Raw genomic sequence first — 21666 nt, 5'->3', positions numbered from 1 at the left:
GTGCCTGCCAGGCTGCTGGGCCTGCAAAGAGCCGCCCCGCCCCCACCCCCAAAGCCCCCTTAAAACGGAAGGACTAATTGTTCGCGTTTGTTGTAAGAAAATATATGCCACAATGAAGTCCACGGAAGATCGGGTAGGATTTTTAGGGTGACTCTGTGTCTTGCCGGTTCTTAACCGGTGTGATGACGTTGCCGCAGCCTTGAGTGTGTGCCGTCAGCGCGTAGCGGCCAGACCAGGTGCTGCTGGCATCTCGTGGTACCCAGAATGGCTCTCCACGCGCCAGTGTCTCCTGCAGGGAGGCGCTCTGGCCTGGACCAGCCCCGAGTCGGGGAGTGGGCAGCTCCAGGAGAGCAGGTGCGTTTGGGGTGGGGCCAGCATCCATCGTCGCCTCTGCTCCCGCCCCAGGCTCACCGTCCCTGGCTGCTGGGCTCTGCGCTGGCCAGTGTGTCCTGAAGGTTAATGGCAGCAGCGTGGTAAACGGGGGCGCCCTGGAGGTCCTGGAGCACTTCCAGGCCTTCCGCAGCCGGCGGGAAGAGGCCCTGGTGAGCCGTGGGCTGGACTTCCCTTCAGGAAGGTCTGGGGGGCTGCGGGGCTGTGCGGTGTTGGCAGGGCGTGTCCCCAGTGTTGGGTTGGGTGCTCAGGGTCGGGGTCGGGTGGTGGCGGCTCGCCAGTCTTGTCCGTGATGCCGGCAGCTGCCAGTGGAACACCTACTTTCTGCGCTTTTTGCTTTTTTGCTATTTTCTTTTTGGTGCTGCTGGTACTTGAATTTAAGGCCTCGTGTGTCAGGCACCAGGCAGGGGCTCTACCACTTGAGCCACGCTCCAGTCCCTTTTTAATTACTTTCCATACAGGGTCTCAGATTTTGCCTGTAGCCGGCACAGACTCTGCGCGTGTGTGCGTGCGCGCATGTGGCCTGGACGCTGTCCCTGAGCCTCTCCGTGCTCAAAGGCTAGCACTCTACCACTGAGCCACAGTGCCCCTTCTGATTCTAGAGTGGTTGATTGGAGATGACTCTCATAGACTTTCCTGCCTGGACTGGATTTGAACCTTGATCCTCAGATCTCAGCCTACTGAGTAGCTAGGAGTACAGACGGGAGCCACTGGGTCTCAACTTTGGCTGCCATTGCCAGGCCTGTTCTCCCTTGGCACTGTGTAGAGCACAGAGTAGCTGCGTTGTGACCACAGGTCCTCAGGCAGGGCGAGTGTCCTCTCAGAGGCCTCTCGGGATGCAGAGCCAGGCTTAAAGCCTATGCTTTGTCCTGTCCCCTCCCCTCCCTCCCCCCCACCCCGCCCCACTGGCTCCCTCCAGGGCCTGTACCAGTGGGTCTACCACACCCCCGAGGATGCACAGCAGGCGAGGGCCATCCAGGAGACGGCCGAGGGCCCCAGCTGCCAGGGCCCTGGGGCGGAGGGCCATTCCGACCCAGGTAAGGGGGGAGGTGGCCGGTCCTTCTGTGGCCTCCCAGGGCAGCTGTCCCCCACACCGCATACTCTGACCATCCTGCAGCTCCTGACGTGTCCACCCTGGGCTAAAATCAAGGGGTCCAGGGCCTGTACTCTCTCTGGGGCTCTGGGGAGACTCCAGGCTCTCATGTGTGGTGGCTTCTTGAAGCTTCCTCAGTTCGTGGCTCTGTGGCTGACTGGTGGCCCCAGCGTTACTGACCTTAGTCCCCCTCATCTTGCTGTCTTCCTAACCCTGCTTCTCAGCTCTGTCCCGCTCCCCCTCTCCCCACATCGCCTGCTACCCTGAGGCTGGGCCGGGTCTCCTGCTTCTGGTCTGGGTTCTGGCCAGCCTCCCCAAGGGGACAGAGCCTTCTGCAGCGCCCTCTTCCCTTGGCTTGCAGCCCTGCCGCTGCTGTCGCTGGGCCCCCAGCTGAACCTGCGTGAGGACGGGCCCGTGGTCAGCCTGACGGTGGACAACGGCCACCTGGAGCACGGCGTGGTGTATGAGTACGTGAGCACGGCGGGCGTGCGGTGCCACGTGCTGGAGAAGATCGTGGAGCCCCGGGGCTGCTTCCGCCTTGCTGCCAAGGTCTGGGCTGTGCCCGCCGGGGGAGGGTGTTCCTTGGGGGTCCCCACCGCTGTGTCCCCAGCCCCCCTCGGAGCGAGCCCGATGCCCGTGGAGCCGGGGACACTGAGCCCAGTGCCTGTCCTCCTCGCAGGTCCTCGAGGCCTTTGCTGCGGACGACAGCGCCTTCCTGCAGAACTGCGAGCGGCTCATGGCCCTGGGCGGCGCCATGATGACCATGTCCCACTACGACTTCTGCCACCTCTGCGACATCAGGCTGGAAAGCATCAGCCGCAGGGTCGCCTGCTACCAGGAGGTGTGCTCAGGGCCTCGGCGCGGCCCCCCCCCCCCCCCCCCCCCCCCCCCCCCCGCTTGTGCCCCGCCCGCCCAGCGTGGGGCCTCAGCCAGGGGTCTCAGTCAGTGCCTGGCTTGGCCCAGTGTAGGAAGCACACAGGGGACTGAGAAGCACAGAGATGGTCTTCAGGCATGGCTGCACCTGGGCGCTTACCTAGATAGTACAGGCGGCGACCCTGTCCCATCCCTGGCCGGGCTCAGGCTCGCTGGCTGACAAGACGGGGGCTCTCTGCTTGCACTTGGTGCCTGGGGGCGGCTGGGGAGGGGTGTCTGTGGTGAGAGGGTGACCCGGGGGCCGCAGGGCCCGCCTTTCCATGCCGAGCTGTTGACGCATTGTCCCATTGCGGGGCTTGGGCCTCACTGCCCGCATCCCCCCCTCCTCAGTTTGCAGCCCAGCTGAAGAGCAGGGTCAGCCCCCCCTTCAAGCAGGCGTCCCCCGACCCCCACCCGCTGTGTGGCCTGGACTTCTGCCCCACCAACTGCCACATCAACCTCATGGAAGTGTCCTACCCCAAGACCACCCCCTCGGCCGGCCGGTCCTTCAGCATCCGCTTTGGGCGCAAGCCCTCCCTCATTGGCCTGGACCCCGAGCAAGGTACCTGCGAGTGCCAGCCAGAAATCCTGCTTAGTTCTCATGGGGCAGACACTACCACGGTGTCTGAAGGCCTCTCGGTCCAGGCATGGAGCGGGGATGCCATCGTCACCAGGGCTCCAGGCTCCTCCCTTCTCTCTGAGTCATCACCTCTAACCTTTGGGATGCCTCACAGTAAACCGTGGCTGCTGGAGCTCCAGCCACTGTGTCTACACTTGACATAGGAAAAATGACCACAGTGATCAAAAACCTTTTAACAGCACACAGACTTCCTTCTTGAGTACCCCAGTTGTCTAAAAAGTACCAGAAAGGGGAAGCCAGTCCTTGATGGCTCAGACCTGTAATGCTGCTTACCCAAGGGGCTGAGATCGAAAGGCCGCAGCTGAAGGCCAGCCTGGGCTTAACGTCCTGTGAGACTCCGTGACTCCGTGTCCACAGAAGGAGGCTGGAGGTGGTGACAATGACAGGATGCCTGGCATAGTTGGCTTATGTCTCAGGCCCGTACACCTGACCGGGAAGCAAGACGCAGTCCTAAAAGTAACCAGCTAAGACCAAGGCTGGAAGTGTGGCTCAGTAGTAGAGCACTAGCATAGCAAGCATGAGGCTCTGAGTTCAAAACCCTCCTGCCCCCCACCCCCCAAAGAGTCCTAGAAAAGGGGAACTTGTCCTTCGTCGGAACCCTGGTTGTGGGCTCGTCCCCCCAAGGCTGTCTGAGGGGCTGAACTTGAGCGTCGTCTCCCCCTGTGCTCCAGGCCACCTGAACCCCAAGTCCTACACGCAGCACTGTATCACCACCATGGCCGCCCCTTCCTGGAAGTGCGTGCCTGCTGCCGACGGGGACGCCCAGGGCCCGGGGCACCATGCCAGCGGCCAGGAGGAGCGCGGGCTGAGCTTCCTGCTGAAGCAGGAGGAGCGGGAGCTGCAGGACGCCTTCCTGCAGCTCTTCACCAAGCTGGACGTGGCCCTCCGGGAGATGCGGCAGTACGTCACCCAGATCAACAGGTGCGGGGCGCGGCCCGGGGCGGGCGTGGCGGCCTCTTCTCTTCCCTCTCCGCGGGCGCTTGCTCTGCCGCTTGGCGCACACCCCAGCCCGCTGGTAACTGGAGATAAGAGTCTCCAGTTTGGAGCCCAGGCTGGCCTTGGGCTAGGAGGACAGGTGCGAGTCACTGGACGGGCCAGGTTCCCCTCTCTGAAGAGGGGTGCTTTGTGCAATCCACCACAGCCCGCAAGTTCAGGGTGGCCCGTCCCTACCCCCACCCACAGGGCAGCGCCTCCCCTCAGGGGATGCCAAGGGAACCCCGGGGCAGAGCGGCCCCTGCTCAGAACCTGCTCTGTTGAAGCCATTGTGGCCAGAGGGGCCGGACGCATTTGCCATTGACCAGCCGGGAAAGGCGGCCGGGCTCTCGGCCCCGCTGCTGGCCGCCCGCGGAAGCAGCCATCTTAACTCGCATGGGCTCCACGGGGCCCGGGGTCCACATGGCCAGATGCAGGGCAGAAGGCACGTCAGGCTTGTTTTAAATGCTCCTGACCAGGGAGGAGCGAGGAGAAGGTGGAGAGGCCCAGGGGATGCTGGGTGGCACAGGGAAGCGGGCAATGTGCCAGAGGCTCGCCAGCCTTTCTCTTGGTTGAGAACAGGATGGGGGCTGTGGAGCCAGAGGTCCAGCCGCTTACCAACCGGGCAGCCGTGGGCAAGTCACTCAACGCTGTGCCCTGGCGTCCTCCGCTGGCTGCCCGGTCCCCTTGTGGCTGGGCCTGCCCTGAGGCGGGGCAGAAACAGGTCGCGCTGTGACGTGCCAGTCACTTGCAAGGCCTCACATGCTGCTCTAGGCTCTTGGCATGTGTCACTTCCCTCAGTGTCTCCAGCAGCCACGGAGGCAGAGTCTGGTGGAGCCTACTTTACAGACAAGGAAACTGAGTCTGGGAGTGGTCACATCGCTTATTTGAGGCCTCTACTCCCAGGAGTGGTGGCCGGGGTCAGTGTGCAGCCCGTGGACTCAGTTCCAGTGGCACTTGTGCCAGCTGTGTCTGCACAGCTCTCGTGGGGGCCAGCAGAGCTGGCTGGCTTTGGGGAGACTGGTTGGGGAGGCTGGCGCTGTTACCTTGCCAGGTTCCCTGAGGTGCAGCTGTGGACTGCACGCCCGTGGGTCTGGTGGACCCCCGGTGAGATTGGAGGGGCTTTCAAGGAGGGGCAGGAAGCACCAGGAAGCCCCTCTGTGTGAGGTCGGGGGTGGGGCCAGGAGCCTGGGACCCCTGTGCAGCAGTGACCCCCAGGCCTGTCCTTCCGCAGGCTGCTGTCCACCATCACGGAGCCCACCTCCCTGGGGACCTGTGACGTGGCCCTGGCTGACGGAGCCTCCTCCTCCTCCTCCCCGCTGGTGAGCGAGGAGAGCGAGGCGGACAGGACGGACCACGGGGGCAGCAAGAAAGTGTGCTTCAAGGTGTCGGAGGACGAGCAGGATGACTCGGGCCACGATACCATGAGCTACCGGGACTCCTACAGGTGGGTGGGGCCTGGTGGGAGGCCGGGGGGCGGTGCTTCCCAGCATGCAGCGGCCCTGGCACCTGCAGGGGTGGACGAGGGGTTCTGGGCCCTGCAGGGCACGGGTGGATGCACACAGTCAGCCCATCCTGTGTCCAGCTTTCACTGTGCCGTGGGGCAGGACGCCTCGCTGCCCAGGGCTCCATGTCCTCAGACTTTGGTCCACATTTTTCCAGCACTGGGTTTATTTTTTTTTTCTTTTTCCAAATTTTAACAGAATGGACTTAACAAAAGCAACTTTTTTTTTTTTTTTTGCCAGTCCTGGGGTTGAGCACTGTCCTTGGGCTTTCTCAAGGTTAGAGCTCTACCACTTGAGCCTCAGCACCATTTCTGGCTTTTTTCTATGTATGTGGTACCGAGGACTCGAACCCCGGTCTTTGTGCATGCCAGGCAAGCACTCTACCACTAGGCTAAACTTCCTGCCCAACAAAAACAACTTTTGAAGGTATTTTTTATTGCTACTATAAAGGGGTTGCGGTTTGTGAGTCAGGTAAGGAGCACATTTTGTTTTGGACATCACCCTGGGGTTTCATTGTTGTAGATTCCCTTCCCCCCTTCATTGTTTAGGGGGCTGTGAGACAGAATTGTAGGACTGTGGCTTCCGGTCCCCACTTCCTCCCTGGTTCCCTTTGTCCTAATGTGACACGGGCCCCACCTGTGTGTTAAGCAGGGCTGTCTAGGGAGGAGGTAGGTGCCTGGGGGACCCTGAGGGACAAGGAACAGTGGTGACACCTGGCTGAAGATGCTTGCTGTCCTCTCCTCCCCCCTGTACTTCTAGAAGTTTCCTGCCTCACAGGCTGCACACTGCCTTCGTGTCCACTGAAGGCCAGGCCTTTGTCCATCCTCCAGAGAGGGTGGAGGGCAGGAGGGGAGCAGAGATCCCTGAGCCATGTCTCTTCCTTGCAGCGAGTGTAACAGCAACCGGGACTCAGTCCTGTCCTACACCAGCGTGAGGAGTAACAGTTCCTACCTGGGCAGTGACGAGATGGGGTCAGGTGAGTGCAGGGCGGGGCTGTGATTTGGTGGTGTGTCACCGCTGGGTACTCTGCGCATGTCCACTGAGCACCTAATGTGTGCTGTGCCCAGCACCCTAAGAGCCAGTCCTGGTGGGTGCCTGGCCCCGGAGCAGTGAAAATAGTGTGGTCGTGCGTGAGCTCAGCTCAAACGCAAACCCAAACCACACAGGAAAGGTAGAAATGCAGACAGGCTTCCGAGCCTGCCCGGACGCGGAAGGCGGTCACTGGAGAACGCACGTTCATGCGCTGGACTGGTGGGGGCGTGAGGGATGGACGTGGCTGTGTTTTATGAGTTGATGGGCTTGAGACAGAAGTTGCTGACCACGGTCTTGCGGTCACCAGGGGATGAGCTGCCTTGTGACATGCGCATGGCGTGGGACAAGCAGGACAAGCTGCACGGCTGCCTGGAGCATCTCTTCAACCAGGTGGACTCCATCAACGCGCTGCTGAAGGGTCCCGTCATGAGCCGGGCGTTTGAGGAAGCCCGGCACTTCCCCATGGAGCACAGCCTGCAGGGTGAGCGGCCAGCGCCCGTGGAGGGGCCGGGCCACAGGGGACCCGGGCCACAGGCTCGGCCAGGCCGGGATTGGCGGGTTCCAGCCAGGGGCCAGATCCAGCCCAGTGCACAGCCTGCTGCGTGCAGACTGGAGCTTAAGAAGTGTTTTTGCATCAGGTATTGTCAAAAGAAAATCAAGTAGGTCCGGCACTGATAGCTTACGCCTGTCATCCTGGCTACTTAGAAGGCTGAGATCCCAGGATCACAGTTCAAAGCCAGCCCGGGTAGGAAATCTTGGAGACTCTTATTTCCAGTGAACCACCAGAAAACTGGAAATGGGAGAGCACTAGCTTGAGTGAAAAAGCCCAGGGATAGTGCTCAAGCTTCCCCTCTTCAATAACCAAGTATGTGTGGCAGAGGCACAGGTCCTGCCTGCTGGCCTCTGTGACACCAGGGGGAAGGGAAAGCCTGTGAGCTGGGGGTGCACAGCCACTCACAGATTCTCCTCTTCCCATTGAAAAGCCCCCCTCCTTTAGAAACTGAGTTTGGGGAAGACCTGCTCGAACTCTGGGGGGCAAGCCGGAGTGCCATGCATAAATCAGATAACCACAGCAGCGAGCCTAGTAAAGCCACAGGCCAGAGTGCCCGAGGCCCCAGGGTGCTGTTCTTCCTGGGTGAAGGAAGTGAGAAAGCCCTACCTGCACCAAACTCACACACCTGAAATGGCGTTTCCCAGGTTCTCCCACCTACCTGTTCATCTACATGTTCGTCTGCCTGCTCACCATCCATCACCCGTCTCCCCAGCTACTCACGTCTACCCATTCCACTACCTGCTGTCCATCTACCCATCCATCCACCTACCCACCCACCACTCACCCAGCTATCTACCTACCCGACTACTCATCCATCCATTCCATTACCCATCTACCCAGCCACCACTCACCAGCCACCCACTTACCTACTCAACTAACCACATCTGCCCATCCAGCTTCTCATCTACCCACCATCCACTCTCCTGGCATTTAGTAGAGGATTTCTGAGAGCCAACTTGTGTTAGTCCTGGACGGGGCCTCGTGTATGTAACAATTAGATGCAGGCAGGTGGCTACCTGTAAGTAGGGGGTAGGAAAAAGCCAGAGCCAGGCCCCTGGTGCTTGCCCCTCCTCTGTCTCAGGATTTCCTCTGCAGATATGGGAATCAGAAGGCAGAGGCACAGAGAGGAACGAAGCTCACAGATATCTCAGAGGCCTGGGAAGAGGGAAAAGGCCAGGGCCCCTATCTGGTTGACTGAATGGTCAGGTTTAAGGCTCAGCTACCAGTGCCCAGCCATGTGACTTTCTACTCCATGTCTGAGGTTCCTCCTCTGTGTGGGGAAAGGGTGAGGCCACCACTCAGGTGCCTCCATGGAGGGAAGTCCTGAGAAACGTGGAGCGACAGCATCCAGCTGACAGGAGAGTGTCAGAGCCTCACACTAGCAGGAAGGAGCTCTGAGGTCGATTGGTGATGTCTGCGAGGGGGGGGGGGCGAATGAAGCAGTGGCACATTCGTTTACCTCCCAGGAATCCTACCAGCTGCTTTGGGAGCTGGTGACAGGCGCAGGCGCCTCCCCTCCCTCCCTCCCTTGGCCCTCAAACCTCCTTCCTGCTGCCCCAGAGTTCAAGCAGAAAGAAGAGTGTATGGTCCGTGGCCGGAGCCTGATCCAGACCAGCATCCAGGAGGACCCCTGGAACCTGCCCAGCTCCATCAAGACCCTCGTGGACAACATCCAGAGATATGTGGAAGGTGAGCACGCGGGCCGGGGCGGCTCGCCCGGCTCGGGGCAGGGCAAGAGGGGCATGTCCCCTTGGTAAGGGAGGGAGCTCATGGCCACTCACGCTGACCGCAGAGCTGCCCAAGTGGAGGCCACTTCTGCCGAGGAGGCTTCTCCAAGGTCATTCAGGAGGCTGGCAGGCTGGACTTGTTTTTCTTTTGGTGGTTGTTGTCCGTTGTGGGGCTTGAACTCAGGGCCTGGGCGCTGTCCCTGAGCTTTTTTTTTTTTTTTTTTGCTGAAGGCTAGCGCTCTGCCACTTTGAGCCACAGCTCCACTTCCAGTTTTTTGAGTGGTTAGTGTAAGAGTCTCATAGGGACTTTTCTACCTCGCTGGCTTCAAACCCTGATCCTCACATCTCAGCCTCCCCAGTAGCTAGGATGATAGGTGTGAGCCACCAGAAGCCAGCTCACTGGACCTGTTTTTAATCTCAGCTTCCATCTGATTTCTTTGGTTGTTGTGGAATCACAGGCCCCACTCGGGGCTCTCGGAAGTAAGCTTCCGTGCTGCAGCAATGTCCAACAAGAACCGGGCTGCCGGCAAATGCATCAGCGCGCTCACCACAGCGCTCGGGTTCCCATGGCTTGAGTGGCCACGGACCAGAAGCCACACCGGCAAAGCTGGGTACCCGTGTGTCCACACGTGGCTGGAGCGCCGTGCCATAGGGCCCGACTAAGTGGGGTGAATGGGCTGTGTATGTCATATGTGTGCCATGCTTGCCAGTGCGGGAGCCAGAGTGTCCATGAGCGTGTATGCCCTTGTGCGTGGGTCCACGTACCCATGTGTGGACTTGGGGTGCGGGGGCCCTGGCTCAGAAGACAGAGCCCAGGCCTTAGTCTCAGCTGTGGCTGTGGTACCCCATGAGCCTGGCATGGGCTTCCATGCCCAGGTGGCCTAGAGTGCACCACTGCATAGAACAAGCTCCCGAAGGGGCAGCGTGGCAGGAGCTGCCCCCCCACATAACGGCCTCCCTCTCCCCTTCTCACAGACGGGAAGAACCAGCTGCTCCTGGCCTTGCTGAAGTGCACAGGTGAGCCCTGCATCACCCCGCGGTGTCCCCAGTCAGGCCCCTGCCTGGTGCTGTCTGCCAAGGCAGCCCATCAACCCCCACTCCTGGGCCTGGGAAACGGGTCAGGGCCAAGAGCCGGCCCCGTTGTGTAGCGGGCCCTTCTCCCCGGGCCTTGTCCTGTCCAGACAGGCAGCCTGCAGGGCAGGCCCCCCACATCGCCCCGAGGCCTGATTGCCTGAGTGTGGGCCCGGCTGGCAGGGGAGGGGCGGGAGCAGCCGGGGTGTGTGTGTGTGTGTGTGTGTGTGTGTGTGAAGCAGCTTGTCTCCTGTGGGCAGATAGCCGGGCACTGAGGTGGGGTGTGCCGGCTGCGTTTTGAGCCTCGGTGTCTGGTGGTCCTGGGTGGGGTGTGGGGGAGGTGCGGGGCTCCCCGGGCCCGGGAACCCCCACTCAGCGCCTCGCACCCTCCCCAGACACAGAGCTGCAGCCCCGCAGGGACGCCATCTTCTCCCAGGCCCTGGTGGCGGCGGTGTGCACCTTCTCCGAGCAGCTGCTGGCTGCCCTCAGCTACCGCTACAACAACAACGGCGAGTACGAGGAGAGCAGCCGCGACGCCAGCCGCAAGTGGCTGGAGCAGGTGGCGGCCACCGGCGTCCTGCTGCACTGCCAGTCGCTGCTGGCGCCCGCTGTGGTGGTGAGTGGTGGTGATGGTAGTGATGATAGTGACGGTGGGGGTGGAGATGGCACCTACTGTGCGCTGCTGTTAGAGGTGGAGCCACGGGTGAACAAAACACAGGTTTGGAGCAGGTTCTGCCCAGGGGACAGAGGGGCTGGGCGGAGGGGGAGAGGGCTGACCTGCAGTGCGTGCCGGGGGTGCTGCTCAGAATCCCCCAGCTGCCCCTGCGATAAGCTAGGTCCCCAGGCCCCAAGGCCCAGCTGTGAAGGGCGTTGTGGGCTCGGAGCGCCCTCTGCTGGCCACTGCTGGCCAGTGCAGGCTCCTAGGCCGTCCAGCCCAGGAAGCTCTGGGCCACTGCCCTTCACCGTCCTCTTCCCAGAGGCGGCCACGGGGCCCAGCTCCACTGCCACGCGGTGCTGCACTGCCAGCAGGGCCAGGTGGACTGAGCTGAGGCTGGGCCAGGGGCCACCAACAGTGAGGCCATGCAGAAAAGTCAGGTGGCCACAGAGCATCCTGAGAGCAGGTGGGCAGAGCTGCCTTTCTGGAGAGGTGACATTTGGCCAGTCGGGGCAACAGTCAAAGGAAGAGAGTGTTGGTCCGTGGGAGCAGCACATGCAAGGGCCCTGGGGCCACGTGACCAGAAGGGAACAGACAGGTCCTGGGATGAGGTGGCCAAGGCTTTATTCTGAGCAGAGAAATGTACTTAAAAGGTAGTGGGTTATCCTGACTTAGGAGGGGGAAGGAGCCAGGCTCTGGCTTGGCCTTGCCGGGAGACCATGTGCTTGGCTTTGGGCGATGGTTGTGTGTGGTAGTGTTTGGTATGACCGTAGATCCCGCATGGCGTAGCCTCTGCCCCGGCACAGGGTGGGATGGGTGGACGGAGGTGGGGAAGAGCTCCACATGGTATCATGCCCCTGAGGGAGGCACTTGGCAGTCGGGGTAGAGCTGGGTCCTGGCCCGTGCCGGTGGCTTGTCCTCGTGCGGGTCTTGGAGGGGAGGCCGGAGCGGTGTCTGAGGTCCCCACGGCGCCTGTCCCCACAGAAGGAGGAGCGGAGCATGCTGGAGGACCTGTGGGTGACGCTGTCGGAGCTGGACAATGTCAGCTTCTCCTTCAAGCAGCTGGATGAGAACTGCGTGGCCAGTGAGTGACCGGGACCCTGCCGGCCACTTGTGCCACAGCAGGCATCTTAACCATTCTAAGGGGAACCCTTCTTCAGGGTGGAAACCAAAGATTTTTTTTTCCCCCAGTTGTGGGGCCTTACGCTCAGGGCCTGAGCACTGTCCTGGACTTTCTCAAGGCTAGAGCTCTACCACTTGAGCCTCAGCACCACTTCCCGCTTTTTTCTATGAATGTGGTAGCAAGGAATTGAACCCGGGTCCTCGTGCATGCTGGACAAGCACTTTAACCACTAGGCCACACTCCCGGCCTGAAACAAAAGATTTTTAAGGGCTTATACCATAACCATGACTCTATAATCCTTCCTCCCTCTCTCCCTCCTCTTCTTCCTCCTCATTGAACTTGGAAATTTAAATGCCACTTTCTACATAATATCCCCTCCCCCCCCCCCCCCCCCCGCCAACTTTCACCAGTATCAGTGTATAGCCAAGGGCACTGGGGCCTCAGCGGTCCCTGGCAGACTTCACTGGAAGCCACGTTGAGCTCAGGGAGATCCACGGATGGATTAGTGATGCCTGGAAGGGGCAGGATGGGGTCAGTGACGTCTGGACATGGGGGCCTCCGAGGCCTGTCCTGCAGGGGAAGAAGATGCGGCCCCGGGCGGGCGCGGGCAGCTGCAGGGCTGGGAGCCCCGTGGGCCCTGAAGGCATGGCCTGCCTCCGCCGCCAGGGATGGAGTGTGGGGGGCCAGGCTGCCCAGGCGGCCAGGGAGTGAGCTCAAGGTTGCTCTTCCACTCAGGATGGGAGAGCCAGGCAGTCCTGCGGTGTCAGCCCGGGCTGGGGGCCCGGGTGGGCAGGAGGTGCCGCCCCCGGGCCTGGCCCTGAGCCACCACCACCCGCCTTGCCCTCCACAGACACCAACGTCTTCTACCACATCGAGGGCAGCCGGCAGGCGCTGAGGGTGGTCTTCCACCTCGACAGCTACCACTTCTCCAGGCTGCCGTCCCGCCTGGAGAGCGGGGCTGGCCTCCGGCTGCACACGGTGCTCTTCACGAAGGGTGAGCTTCCGGCCCGAGCCCGTGGCCTGGGGGGCGGCGGCGGGGTCCCCGGGCCTTCACCCGCCCGCTCCCGTTCACAGCTCTGGACAACGTGGAGGGGCCCCCCACTCCAGGCAGCCAGGCGGTGGAGGACTTGGAGCAGGAGATCAATGCCCAGTCCCTGGAGAAGGTGCAGCAGTACTACCGCAAGCTCAGGTATCCTGGGAGAGGCGGAGCGCCCGGTGGTCCGTTCCCACCCGTCCCCAGTTGGGAAACCGAGGCCAGCAAGCAGCCTCGCCAGCTCAGGGCTGTGGGGATCCTGTGTGCTGGGGTGGGCCGCCCATCCACTCCGCACAGTCTGGGGCCTGCGGTCACCGGCCCTGAGGAAAGGGAGTAGGGCTCAGGGCAGGGGCGGGAGGACATGGAGTGATGCTCCCTCCCTCGGCCATGTTTTCCTCTCAGGGCATTTTACCTGGAACGATCCAACCTGCCCACCGACGCCAGCACCACGGCAGTCAAGATCGACCAGGTGTGTCCCTGTCACAGGCGGTTGGGGCTGGTGGGGGCTCAGGAGTCGGGCCTCGCCCCAGCTAGAGTCCTGGCCCGGAAGTCCCTGTGGCCCGGCAGTGCCTCCTCCGGAAGGCTCTGGAGTGCCCCTTCCCTCGGGAGGAGGGGGCTCCTCAGGTGACTGGTTCTCTGCTCCCAGCCCCCCAAACCCCCTCACTCATCCTTTTATCTGCGAGCGCATTCTGCTGTCCCACACAGTTGGTCATGAAACCCGTGCTGGGTGGCAGAGGTAGAGGGTGGGAAGGTCAAGGTTCAGGGCCAGCCTGGACAGAGTCTGTGGGACCTGCAACTCAGGGAACAGCTAGGCCTGCTGTGCGTGTCTGCAATCCCAGCTGCACAGATGGGACAAAGGGGCAAAACACTATCTGAAAACCAACCAACGAAAAGCGCTGGTGGCAGGGCTTAGCAGTCCAGTGTGTGCTTAGCAAGCTTGAGGTCCTGAGTTCAAATCTCAGGACTTCCAGAAACCAGGGGGAAATTCCCGTGGAATCGGAAGTCAGGTCTTAGGTTCTCCTTGAGACACAGAGGTGTCTGAGCTTGGACCGCTGGGGCCAGGTGCCCACGTCAGGGCTTCCTCACCCATTCGGTCATGTCTCTCCTGGCCTCCGGGCTCCAGGACCTGACCTTCACCCTGGTTTGGGGGTGTGCTATGGGGCCTGTAGGTTGGGGGCTTGGAGAGGGGGGTGCTAGCGTGTGGGACTTTGTGGTTTGACTGGCAGTGCTCTGGAGGCATGGAGGACCGCCATTCATAGCTGGGCATGTGGCTGGGGGCGGGATTAGACTGCCATTCGTGTCTACACACGTGGCTGGGGGCGGGGCTAGTGACTGCCATTCACATCTGCACACACAGCTGGGGGCGGGGCTAGTGGACTGCCATTTGTGTCTGCACACATGGCTGGGGGCGGGGCTAGTGACTGCCATTCACATCTGCACACACAGCTAGGGGCGGGGCTAGTGGACTGCCATTCATGTCTACACAGGGGTGAGGTGAGGAGGGTCTGTTCTGGTGAGAGATCACTGCAGCATGTCACCAGGGCTTTGGAGAGGGTGGAGGGGCACAACAGCACAGGGGAAGAAGAAGGCTGGGATCCATGGGGGGCATTGGAGCTAGGTTAGTTAGGCAGTGTGCCTCTGAGGGGCGCTGGCCTCATCCAGCCACGTGCTGTCCCTCCCTCCTAGCTGATCCGGCCCATCAATGCCCTGGATGAGCTCTGCCGCCTCATGAAGTCCCTGGTGCACCCCAGGCCTGGTGCCGGAGGAAGCCCAAGTGCCAGCCTCATCCCCATCTCCTCCGAGCTCTGCTACCGCCTGGGGGCCTGTCAGATTGCCATGTGCGGCACGGGCATGCAGCGGTGAGTGCCGGGCCCTGCAGGATGGGGCCAGGTCCAGGCCTTGGCTCCTTCTGGCCTCCGTGCGATTGTGGCTCGAGATTGCCAGGCTTAGGGGCTTCCTACAGCCCCGAGTTCAGAGCCCTGCGGGCTGTCCCACCATCCTCCTCCTGGTTTTTATCCTAGTTGCTGTGCCTCCCCGAGGGAGGCTCCACCTCCCTGAGGTCTCCCCACCTCTGTGAGGCCCCCACTCCCACGAGGCTCCCCGCCCCTGAGGTCCCCCACAGATGTGAGGGCCCCGATGTGCTCCCACAGTCAGCACAGTCCAGGGGTCCAGCCCCTGGCCCTTGGCCCTGCAGCCCTGCTCTGCGAGGCGCTGCTTGGCACATGGCAGGTCTTGGGTGAACCCTCATCTAAGAGCGCCTCGTGGACAGTATCGGGGTTCAGGGGGGTGAAACCATTGCCTCGTCCAGGCCGTAAAGCCTTGTGGCACCACTGCTCCCTGGACAAGGAGCAGGGCCTGGAGATACCTGTCTGTGCCATGTCTGGGAGGGGCTCAGGGCCGTGGTGCCCCCCCCGTCAGTGGCACCAGAGCGATGAGGCCGGTGGGCACTCATCTGTCCTGCTCTGTGCAGATGCGGAGGCCTCTGGGGACCTACCTGTCCCCGAGCTCCCATGTCCTCCTCCCTGGTCCCTCAGAGAGCCCCACGGAGACCCTGCCTCCTGCTTCCTCTGCCTGGGGGGCAGCGGGCAGCGAGGCTACGGTGGGCATGCCACTATCCCCCATCTCACCCTACCCGCCTGCTGCAGGACCACCCTGGGCGTCTCCGCGGAGCAGGCGGCCATCCTGGCACGGAGCCACGGACTGCTGCCCAGATGCATCATGCAGGCCACGGACATTATGCGCAAGCAGGTGATGCCCCGGCCATGGCCACGGCCACAGCCCCAGCACGGTCCCGCCATGGTCCCACCATGGCCCCGCCACGGTCCCGCCACGGTCCCACCACGTCCCCGCCATAGGTCCTGCCACGATCCCACCATGGCCCCTTCCACAGCCCTGGCATGGCCCTGCCACAGGCCCCGCCACAGTCCCACCGTGGCTCTGGCCACGGCACAGTTCTGTGTGGAGGTGGTGGTGGCAACCGGTTCTTCCTTTCCAGGGGCCCAGAGTGGAGATTCTTGCCAAAAACCTCCGCATCAAGGACCAGATGCCCCAGGGGGCACCGCGGTGAGTGGCCGACCCCCGCAGCTCCCCTCGCCCCATAAGGCCAGCTCTGTGGCCTGGCTTTGCCGCTGGACCTGCGTCTCACCCCTGGCAGTGCGGCTGCTGTGAGGGGCACCCCCTATGTTTGGGGAGTGGAGAGCCTGGCTCTGGGTGGACAGAGCCTGACCCTGTCCTGCTGGTCCCTGCGCCCTGTACCCATCCTCTCGTGGTGACTCGTCCCCTCCTCTTCCCGCATGGCTTCAATCCTCCCTCAGGCCCTCTGCATTTGTCCATGTGTCCCAAGTAACTTATTTAGATGTGTTTTGACTCCCTGAAAGCTGCAGAGACAGGGGAGCCCCGTGCACCCTGCTGGCAGCTTGTTGGTGCAAGTCTCGTGGCGCCCGTGCTCTGTTAAGGGGTCATGGCGTGGCTCCCTTTGCCCAGGCCAGGCACTGGGCCAGCTTTTCCCCCTGACCCTGTGAGCAAGGCCCTACTGCTGTCCCCAGTGTGGCCCTGTGGGGCCCTGTCACTCAGCTAGCAGAAACGTAGACGGTAAAGCCTGACTTTGGAGCCACAGCCACAGCAGCACATCTGTGGCAGCTGAGCTCGCCTGGTCACCACAGTGGCCTCTGTCCCGTCCCCCTGCCGCCTGTTGTCCTCCCTGTGGACGTCTCACTGCTCCCGCTAGTCATGCAGAGACTCCTCGGCTGTAGGTGCAGCCGGGGCCTTCTCCAGGGGGTCTTTAGCTTCCACAGACGAGGTCCCCACGATCCATGGAGGGGCAATGGGCAGAGGCCCAGGTGTGGTCAGACCCAAATGCCCACCAGTGCGGGGAAGGCCCTGCTGAGCTCTGTGGCGCACGCATGGGTCCCCTGCTGTGAAAAGGTGGACGTGCTGACCACCCCTCACCCAGCCTCCTCCGTCCCCCAGCCTCTACCGCCTCTGCCAGCCTCCCGTGGACGGAGACCTCTGAATGGCCGCTGTGCCACGTGCTAGCCATGGCCTCTGCAGCTGCCCTGTGGGAGGAGACAGCCAGCCGGAAGGCCTGCAGCGGAGATGGCCAAGGCTTCCGCTCAGCCTCACACCTTCCAGGACAGCAGGAACCAGGGCCTGCGGAGGAATCTTATGCAGCACTCGCTCCAGGAGCCTGAGCGGGGGACTGGGCTTGGCCCACAGCTCCCCCAGGGGACGCAGCCTGCACTTTGGAACGCCCGGTCCTCCCGCCTCACTCCCAGGGATCAAGCTTTCTCCTGCCCCGGCCTCCAGTCTCACCCCTGGCACTGTACTAACGCACTGGGAACACACTGGCTGCCGGGCCTCTGCCAGGAAAGACTGGGACTGGGGACAGGGCTCAGTCCCCAGAGGCCAGGAGAGAGGACAGGGGAGCCCACCAGCCTCCAGTGAGCCCACCGCTGCTGGAATGGAGCCACCAGCCCTGGGCCCAGGATTAACTCCAACTTTATTTATATGGCGTGACATCTGTGATTTACACTGAGGCTTTTGTCGTCATCTATCCATGTTTGTCACACACAGACTTTTTTCTAAGGTTGTACGATTCTCTTTGACATTTTACATTTGAAAGAAAGTCTATTGTCTTAGCGGGACCAATGCTAGGTAGCTTTGACAGCTTCTCCCAGTTCTACTAAAAACAAAACAAACTAAATTATTGAAAAAAAATGTAAAGCTGTGAGAATTTCCTTTTTCAACAGTAGGGTCACAAGGTCTGGCTTCCAGGTATCGCAGGCCCCGCCTGGACCCCTTGAGGTCCAGCGCGTCTGGGTTTTGAGTGGTGGGTGCAGAGGTGGGCTGGGCCTGGCACAAGGCCACCTACCTTACTTTTGGGGTGTAACTTACTACTAGGGTATTACCCTCCCTGAGTAGGTCTCGGGGACGCCAAGGGAGGTCATGTCAGCCTCTGGGCAAAGGGGCCAGCAGGGGTGCCCCAGCTGTCCAGTTTTCCCATTTCTGTGCATTCCAGGAATGCCCCAGCCGGGAAAGGAGGGAGGGAGGCAGGCTCTGGGAGGGAGATTCAATTGTCCGTGTCCCCAAGCCTGCCAGCTCTGTGCCAGCCAGGTTGTAGCTTTGTGCCTCAGTTTCCTTCATTGCCAGGTGGGTCTGTGAATCCCAGTAAAATACAAATAACAGGTTTTATACTGCATTTAATTGAGCTCTGTTCCACCACAGAAAATAGCTAATTTTTTTCTTTTCCAGTCTTGGGCCTTGAGCTCAGGGCCTGAGCACTGTCCTTGGGCTTTCACAAGGCTAGAGCTCTACCACTTGAACCACAGCACCACTTCTGGCTTTTTTTCTAGGTATGTGGTACTGAGGAATCGAACCCAGGCTTTCATGCATACTAGGCAAGCACTCTACCACCAGGCCAAACTCCCGGCCCCAGGAACAGCTATTTTGACAGCTATTTTTCCAGAAGTTTCTGCTCCCCACTTCCCCCGCCTGGAGTCCTACACCTGCCAAGGGGTCAGGGCAGCCTTCGAGATGCTATGCCCCAACTATAAAGCCCGTTCCCTCTGCAGTCAAGCGGAGTTTAAAATACTCAGGGGACTGGCTAGGTCCTGGCCAATCAGAGTCATTTGCTGACTGTAAACAGCCAATTGGAACTGGCTGCGGCAGGCCACTGGAAAACCTCACTGTGTCCACGCCTTGAGCAAAGCCCCGGGGATCCCAGGCTTTCTGGGGGCGTTTCACCTGTCTGGGCCTAGATTCCTGCGTGCAGCACAAGGAGGCTACCTGCCCCACCCCCTCCCGTCCCCCTGCCTCCCTGGCTTCCCTTGTTTTTCTCTTCCCTCTCCCCCACCCCCATACTTCCTGCATTTGGGAAGACCCCAGGGTCTGTGTAATGTCCTTTGGGGTGTGACCTCATGAGGGACCTTCATGGATTACAGCCATCCCAGCCTGCCCAGCTGCCATTTCTTAAGAGCCTAAACACAAAGGGCACGCGTGGGAGCTAGAAACGGTGCCCAGCGTCTACCAGCCGCTTCTCTGACTGCCCACTACCCTGGGCTGGCGGAAAGGACTGTCCAGGAAGGCCTGGCTGACACCTTAGAAGTTAGGTACCAGGCCTGTCCCCAGACTGAGCAGGAAGTTAGACTTGGTGACTGTCCTCTGGTCCAGCAGCCGCCGTGCTTGTAGAGTGACACCTCACCGGACACTACTGTCTCTGGACTGCATCGGACCTGGCTGTAACCTGGGGCAACAGGGGTGCCCGAGCCCGAGGAGTTCCTGGTAGGTACGAGGTAGGCATGGGGTGTGCGTGTGATGCCTGTCCTGTCTGGCAGAGGGCGCCAGGGACTGTGGAGTGCCTGGTGATGGCCGCATCCTGGCTCCTGTTGGACCCCATGTCAATTTGAGGTTAGAGCTGCCCTGGAGGGGGGCCAGGAGGGGGGGCTCGGATGAATTGAGATCATTGTAAATATTTGTTTCTCTTGGCTTTTTCCGTTTTGCTTCCTTTCTTTCACTGGTATCAAGGTTTAAATTCAGGGTTTCACACTTGTTTTGCTACTTGAGCCACGTTTTCAGCCAAGCTTTGTGATGATTATTTTGGAGATCGGTTCTTGACTTTTCCGCCTGGTCTGGCTTTAAACCTTGATCCTCCAGTTTGGAGTGTCCTGAGTAGCTAGGATTGTAAGCATGAGTCGCAATAGCGTAGGAGCATGAGCAACTTCCCATCTCTCCTTTATACTCCCCTTCCAGCTGGATCTAGAAGGAGGGGGAAACCCCATTTAATCTACATAGAGAGGTTCCTCAAATGGGGACCAGAAGCCCATAGTTTCAGTGTGCCCCTTCCCCGAACAGTGGAGCTGTGGCCACAGGGTGGCGCTGTGGGCCGGCTGTCCCCCGAAGTGTGCAGAAGGAAGCCCGCAGCTCGGGAGGCAGGTGAGTCGGATCTCGGCCCAAAGCGGCTGCTGTCGTGGTCACTGGAGGGCGGAGGCCCAGAGGGGCCAGGGCAAGGAGTCCAGGAAAGGTCCATGGACTGAGTTTGAGTCTCCCTGTGGGTCTCGTGACTCAGTGGGACTACTGTCCCAAATATCTCGTTCCCTTTCCGGAGCAAATGAGGCAGAATCAATCTTGTTCACTCCAGATAGCAAGGGGTGAAGGAGAAACTGGGCTGAGAGCAGCGTGGGTCGAGGGCGGGGCCCACACATGGGCACTGGAGCTCAAGCTGAGACCTGTGTCTGCTGCCCGCCCTCCCACAAGTCGCCCTCATGGTGGACTTGGAGTGGGCAGAGCCCACAGCTCCTATGCGTCTGCACCCATGTACCTGCCCAACCCTCGACTGGACCACTTGGGCCCTGCACGGCTGGACACAGGAAGCCCTCATCGTTTTTCTTGTCAGTCTTGGGGCTTGAACTCAGCGCCTGGGTGCTGTCCCTGAGCTCTTTTGCTCAAGGCTAGCCCTCTACCCCTGAACCATGGCTCTGCCTCTGGTGTTTTCGGTGACTCATGGGAGACTAAAGTCTCACATTCAAGATAAGACCCGCCTGTTTCAGTAGGGTGTCTGGAGACACAGCTTCATCCCTGAGCACCACCCTGATAAAGAGAGGTCTAGACAGCTGTAATGAAGTGAGCCAGACCGCAGACCCGCCAGCGCTCCCGGATCTGCGGGACAGCTTTCCTGGGGCTCAGTGTGGGGTCAGCGATGAGTGCCTGCTCTGCCCGCTCCCCGGTCTGACGCTGGACAAGCCACTGACCCCTGGCTCTTCAGCTGTCAGAGGATTTGGGTTTGGGGTACCCAGTAGTCAGATGATTGCCATGCCAGAGGAAGGAGAGAAGAGAACCATGGCCCCCACCTCTGTGGAGGGAGTCTCCCCGCCCCCCGCTCCCCCAGGTCCACTTACTCCTGTGGCCAGCAGAGAAATGGAATTCCCATGAGGACTGGGGGGCTGCCCCAAAGCAGGAGACCCATGGGAAGTGTGCATGCCTTCTCTCAGCGACTGGTGACACGGCCACCCATGTCACATGGGCCTGTGGTGGCCCTGGTAACGGGGATAGGACAAAGCCTGGTACCTCTGCTTGTGTGTTGGACCTGTGCTTGGCTGCCTCAGCTTTGGTCCTGCCCAGCTCTGCAGATGGTATGAACCCCATCGTGCATTTCCGGGGTGTGTGTCTGTTCCCCAGGGCTAAAGGCCCCCGTGGGGCCTGGAGTGACCAAGTGCACTGCAGGGACACGGTGATGAGTGGGTGTCAGACACCAGCTGTGCCCCGGCTCTGCTCCCCTGCTGAGGAGCTAGGGTATCTGCAACCTCTGGGGAGCTGGGGATGAGCAGCGAGAACCCACCTTGACCAAGACCCCTGGACTGGGCGCACACCTCACCCCTGCCCCACTTCCTTCCACCCTGAGGCCCAAGGGCCGCCCTGCGGTCTTCCAGGACTGGCCACACGGAGAGGAGATGCTTTCCTTTGTCCGTGACGTCTGTTTGCTGTCTAGATTTCCTTTGGGTGAGTGGACAGCCCTGGAACTTGGGGCTCCCTGCGCTCAGACTCCCCTGTGGCCTTTCCGGGGGGCAGCGGGGATGCTGGACACTCGTGGAGGAACAATCTGTACAGGACACTGGGGACTTTTTCTGTTTTGCTTTTTTGCCCAAATCTGGCCCAGGGCATTCCCTGGGGGTCAGATGGGAGGTGGCCTCGTGTACAAGTGTCCCCTGTGCCGTGCTCCCCCTGCTCTCGGTTGCCCTCCACGCCTGACGTACGACCTGCTGGCCACGACTGGACGGGGCCATGGCCTGCTCATTTGCATATGAAGTGGGATTCCTTTCATGGACTGTTATTGTCGTTTTATTTCTCTTCTGTCACCTGCTTTCAAGTAGGTATGTGAGGTCACAGGTGAATCATGGCAGGGGTCACCTCTGGGCAGGGTGTAGTTAACTTAACCTCCCTTCCCCCGCCCTCCCCAGAGGGCTGGG

At 60.9% G+C, this 21666-nt stretch overlaps 2 protein-coding genes across 2 annotated transcripts in view; both read left to right on the top strand.

Annotated features, from left to right (window-relative positions):
* LOC150050579 (phosphatidylinositol 3,4,5-trisphosphate-dependent Rac exchanger 1 protein-like) overlaps positions 1 to 13334 on the top strand; it is a 54250-nt gene extending 40916 nt beyond the window's left edge. The window contains exons 21-36 of the mRNA XM_090352731.1: positions 406 to 542; positions 1310 to 1427; positions 1845 to 2032; positions 2163 to 2324; positions 2747 to 2957; positions 3707 to 3956; positions 5242 to 5454; positions 6400 to 6488; positions 6852 to 7025; positions 8658 to 8786; positions 9800 to 9841; positions 10291 to 10511; positions 11535 to 11634; positions 12524 to 12667; positions 12748 to 12862; positions 13109 to 13334. Coding sequence (XP_090208857.1) covers positions 406 to 542; positions 1310 to 1427; positions 1845 to 2032; positions 2163 to 2324; positions 2747 to 2957; positions 3707 to 3956; positions 5242 to 5454; positions 6400 to 6488; positions 6852 to 7025; positions 8658 to 8786; positions 9800 to 9841; positions 10291 to 10511; positions 11535 to 11634; positions 12524 to 12667; positions 12748 to 12862; positions 13109 to 13334 — 2519 coding nt within the window. The remainder of the gene's footprint in view (positions 1 to 405; positions 543 to 1309; positions 1428 to 1844; positions 2033 to 2162; positions 2325 to 2746; positions 2958 to 3706; positions 3957 to 5241; positions 5455 to 6399; positions 6489 to 6851; positions 7026 to 8657; positions 8787 to 9799; positions 9842 to 10290; positions 10512 to 11534; positions 11635 to 12523; positions 12668 to 12747; positions 12863 to 13108) is intronic.
* Positions 13335 to 13802: 468 nt separating this feature from the next.
* On the top strand, positions 13803 to 17450 carry LOC150050578 (phosphatidylinositol 3,4,5-trisphosphate-dependent Rac exchanger 1 protein-like). Its single transcript, XM_090352730.1, has 5 exons — positions 13803 to 13847; positions 14393 to 14565; positions 15352 to 15454; positions 15702 to 15769; positions 16676 to 17450. The coding sequence occupies exons 1-5, from the start codon at positions 13803 to 13805 to the stop codon at positions 16716 to 16718; spliced, it is 432 nt and encodes a 143-aa protein (XP_090208856.1). The 3' UTR covers positions 16719 to 17450.
* Positions 17451 to 21666: the final 4216 nt, after the last annotated feature.

This window comes from Megascapheus bottae, chromosome 18 (assembly GCF_031878675.1).
Source record: "Megascapheus bottae isolate mThoBot1 chromosome 18, mThoBot2.hap1, whole genome shotgun sequence".
Classification (NCBI taxonomy): Eukaryota; Metazoa; Chordata; class Mammalia; order Rodentia; family Geomyidae; genus Megascapheus; species Megascapheus bottae.
The sequence above is the reverse complement of the archived record's forward strand: the minus strand, read 5'-3'. Positions and strand labels throughout refer to the sequence as shown.

Bases quoted from the DNA above. Each gene is read 5' to 3' on its own strand.
- LOC150050578 (XM_090352730.1), top strand. From the start codon at position 13,803: ATGTCTCTCCTGGCCTCCGGGCTCCAGGACCTGACCTTCACCCTG. The intron at 13,848-14,392 runs GTTTGGGGGTGT...CCTCCCTCCTAG, and splicing joins AGGACCTGACCTTCACCCTG to CTGATCCGGCCCATCAATGC. The intron at 14,566-15,351 runs GTGAGTGCCGGG...CGCCTGCTGCAG, and splicing joins TGCGGCACGGGCATGCAGCG to GACCACCCTGGGCGTCTCCG.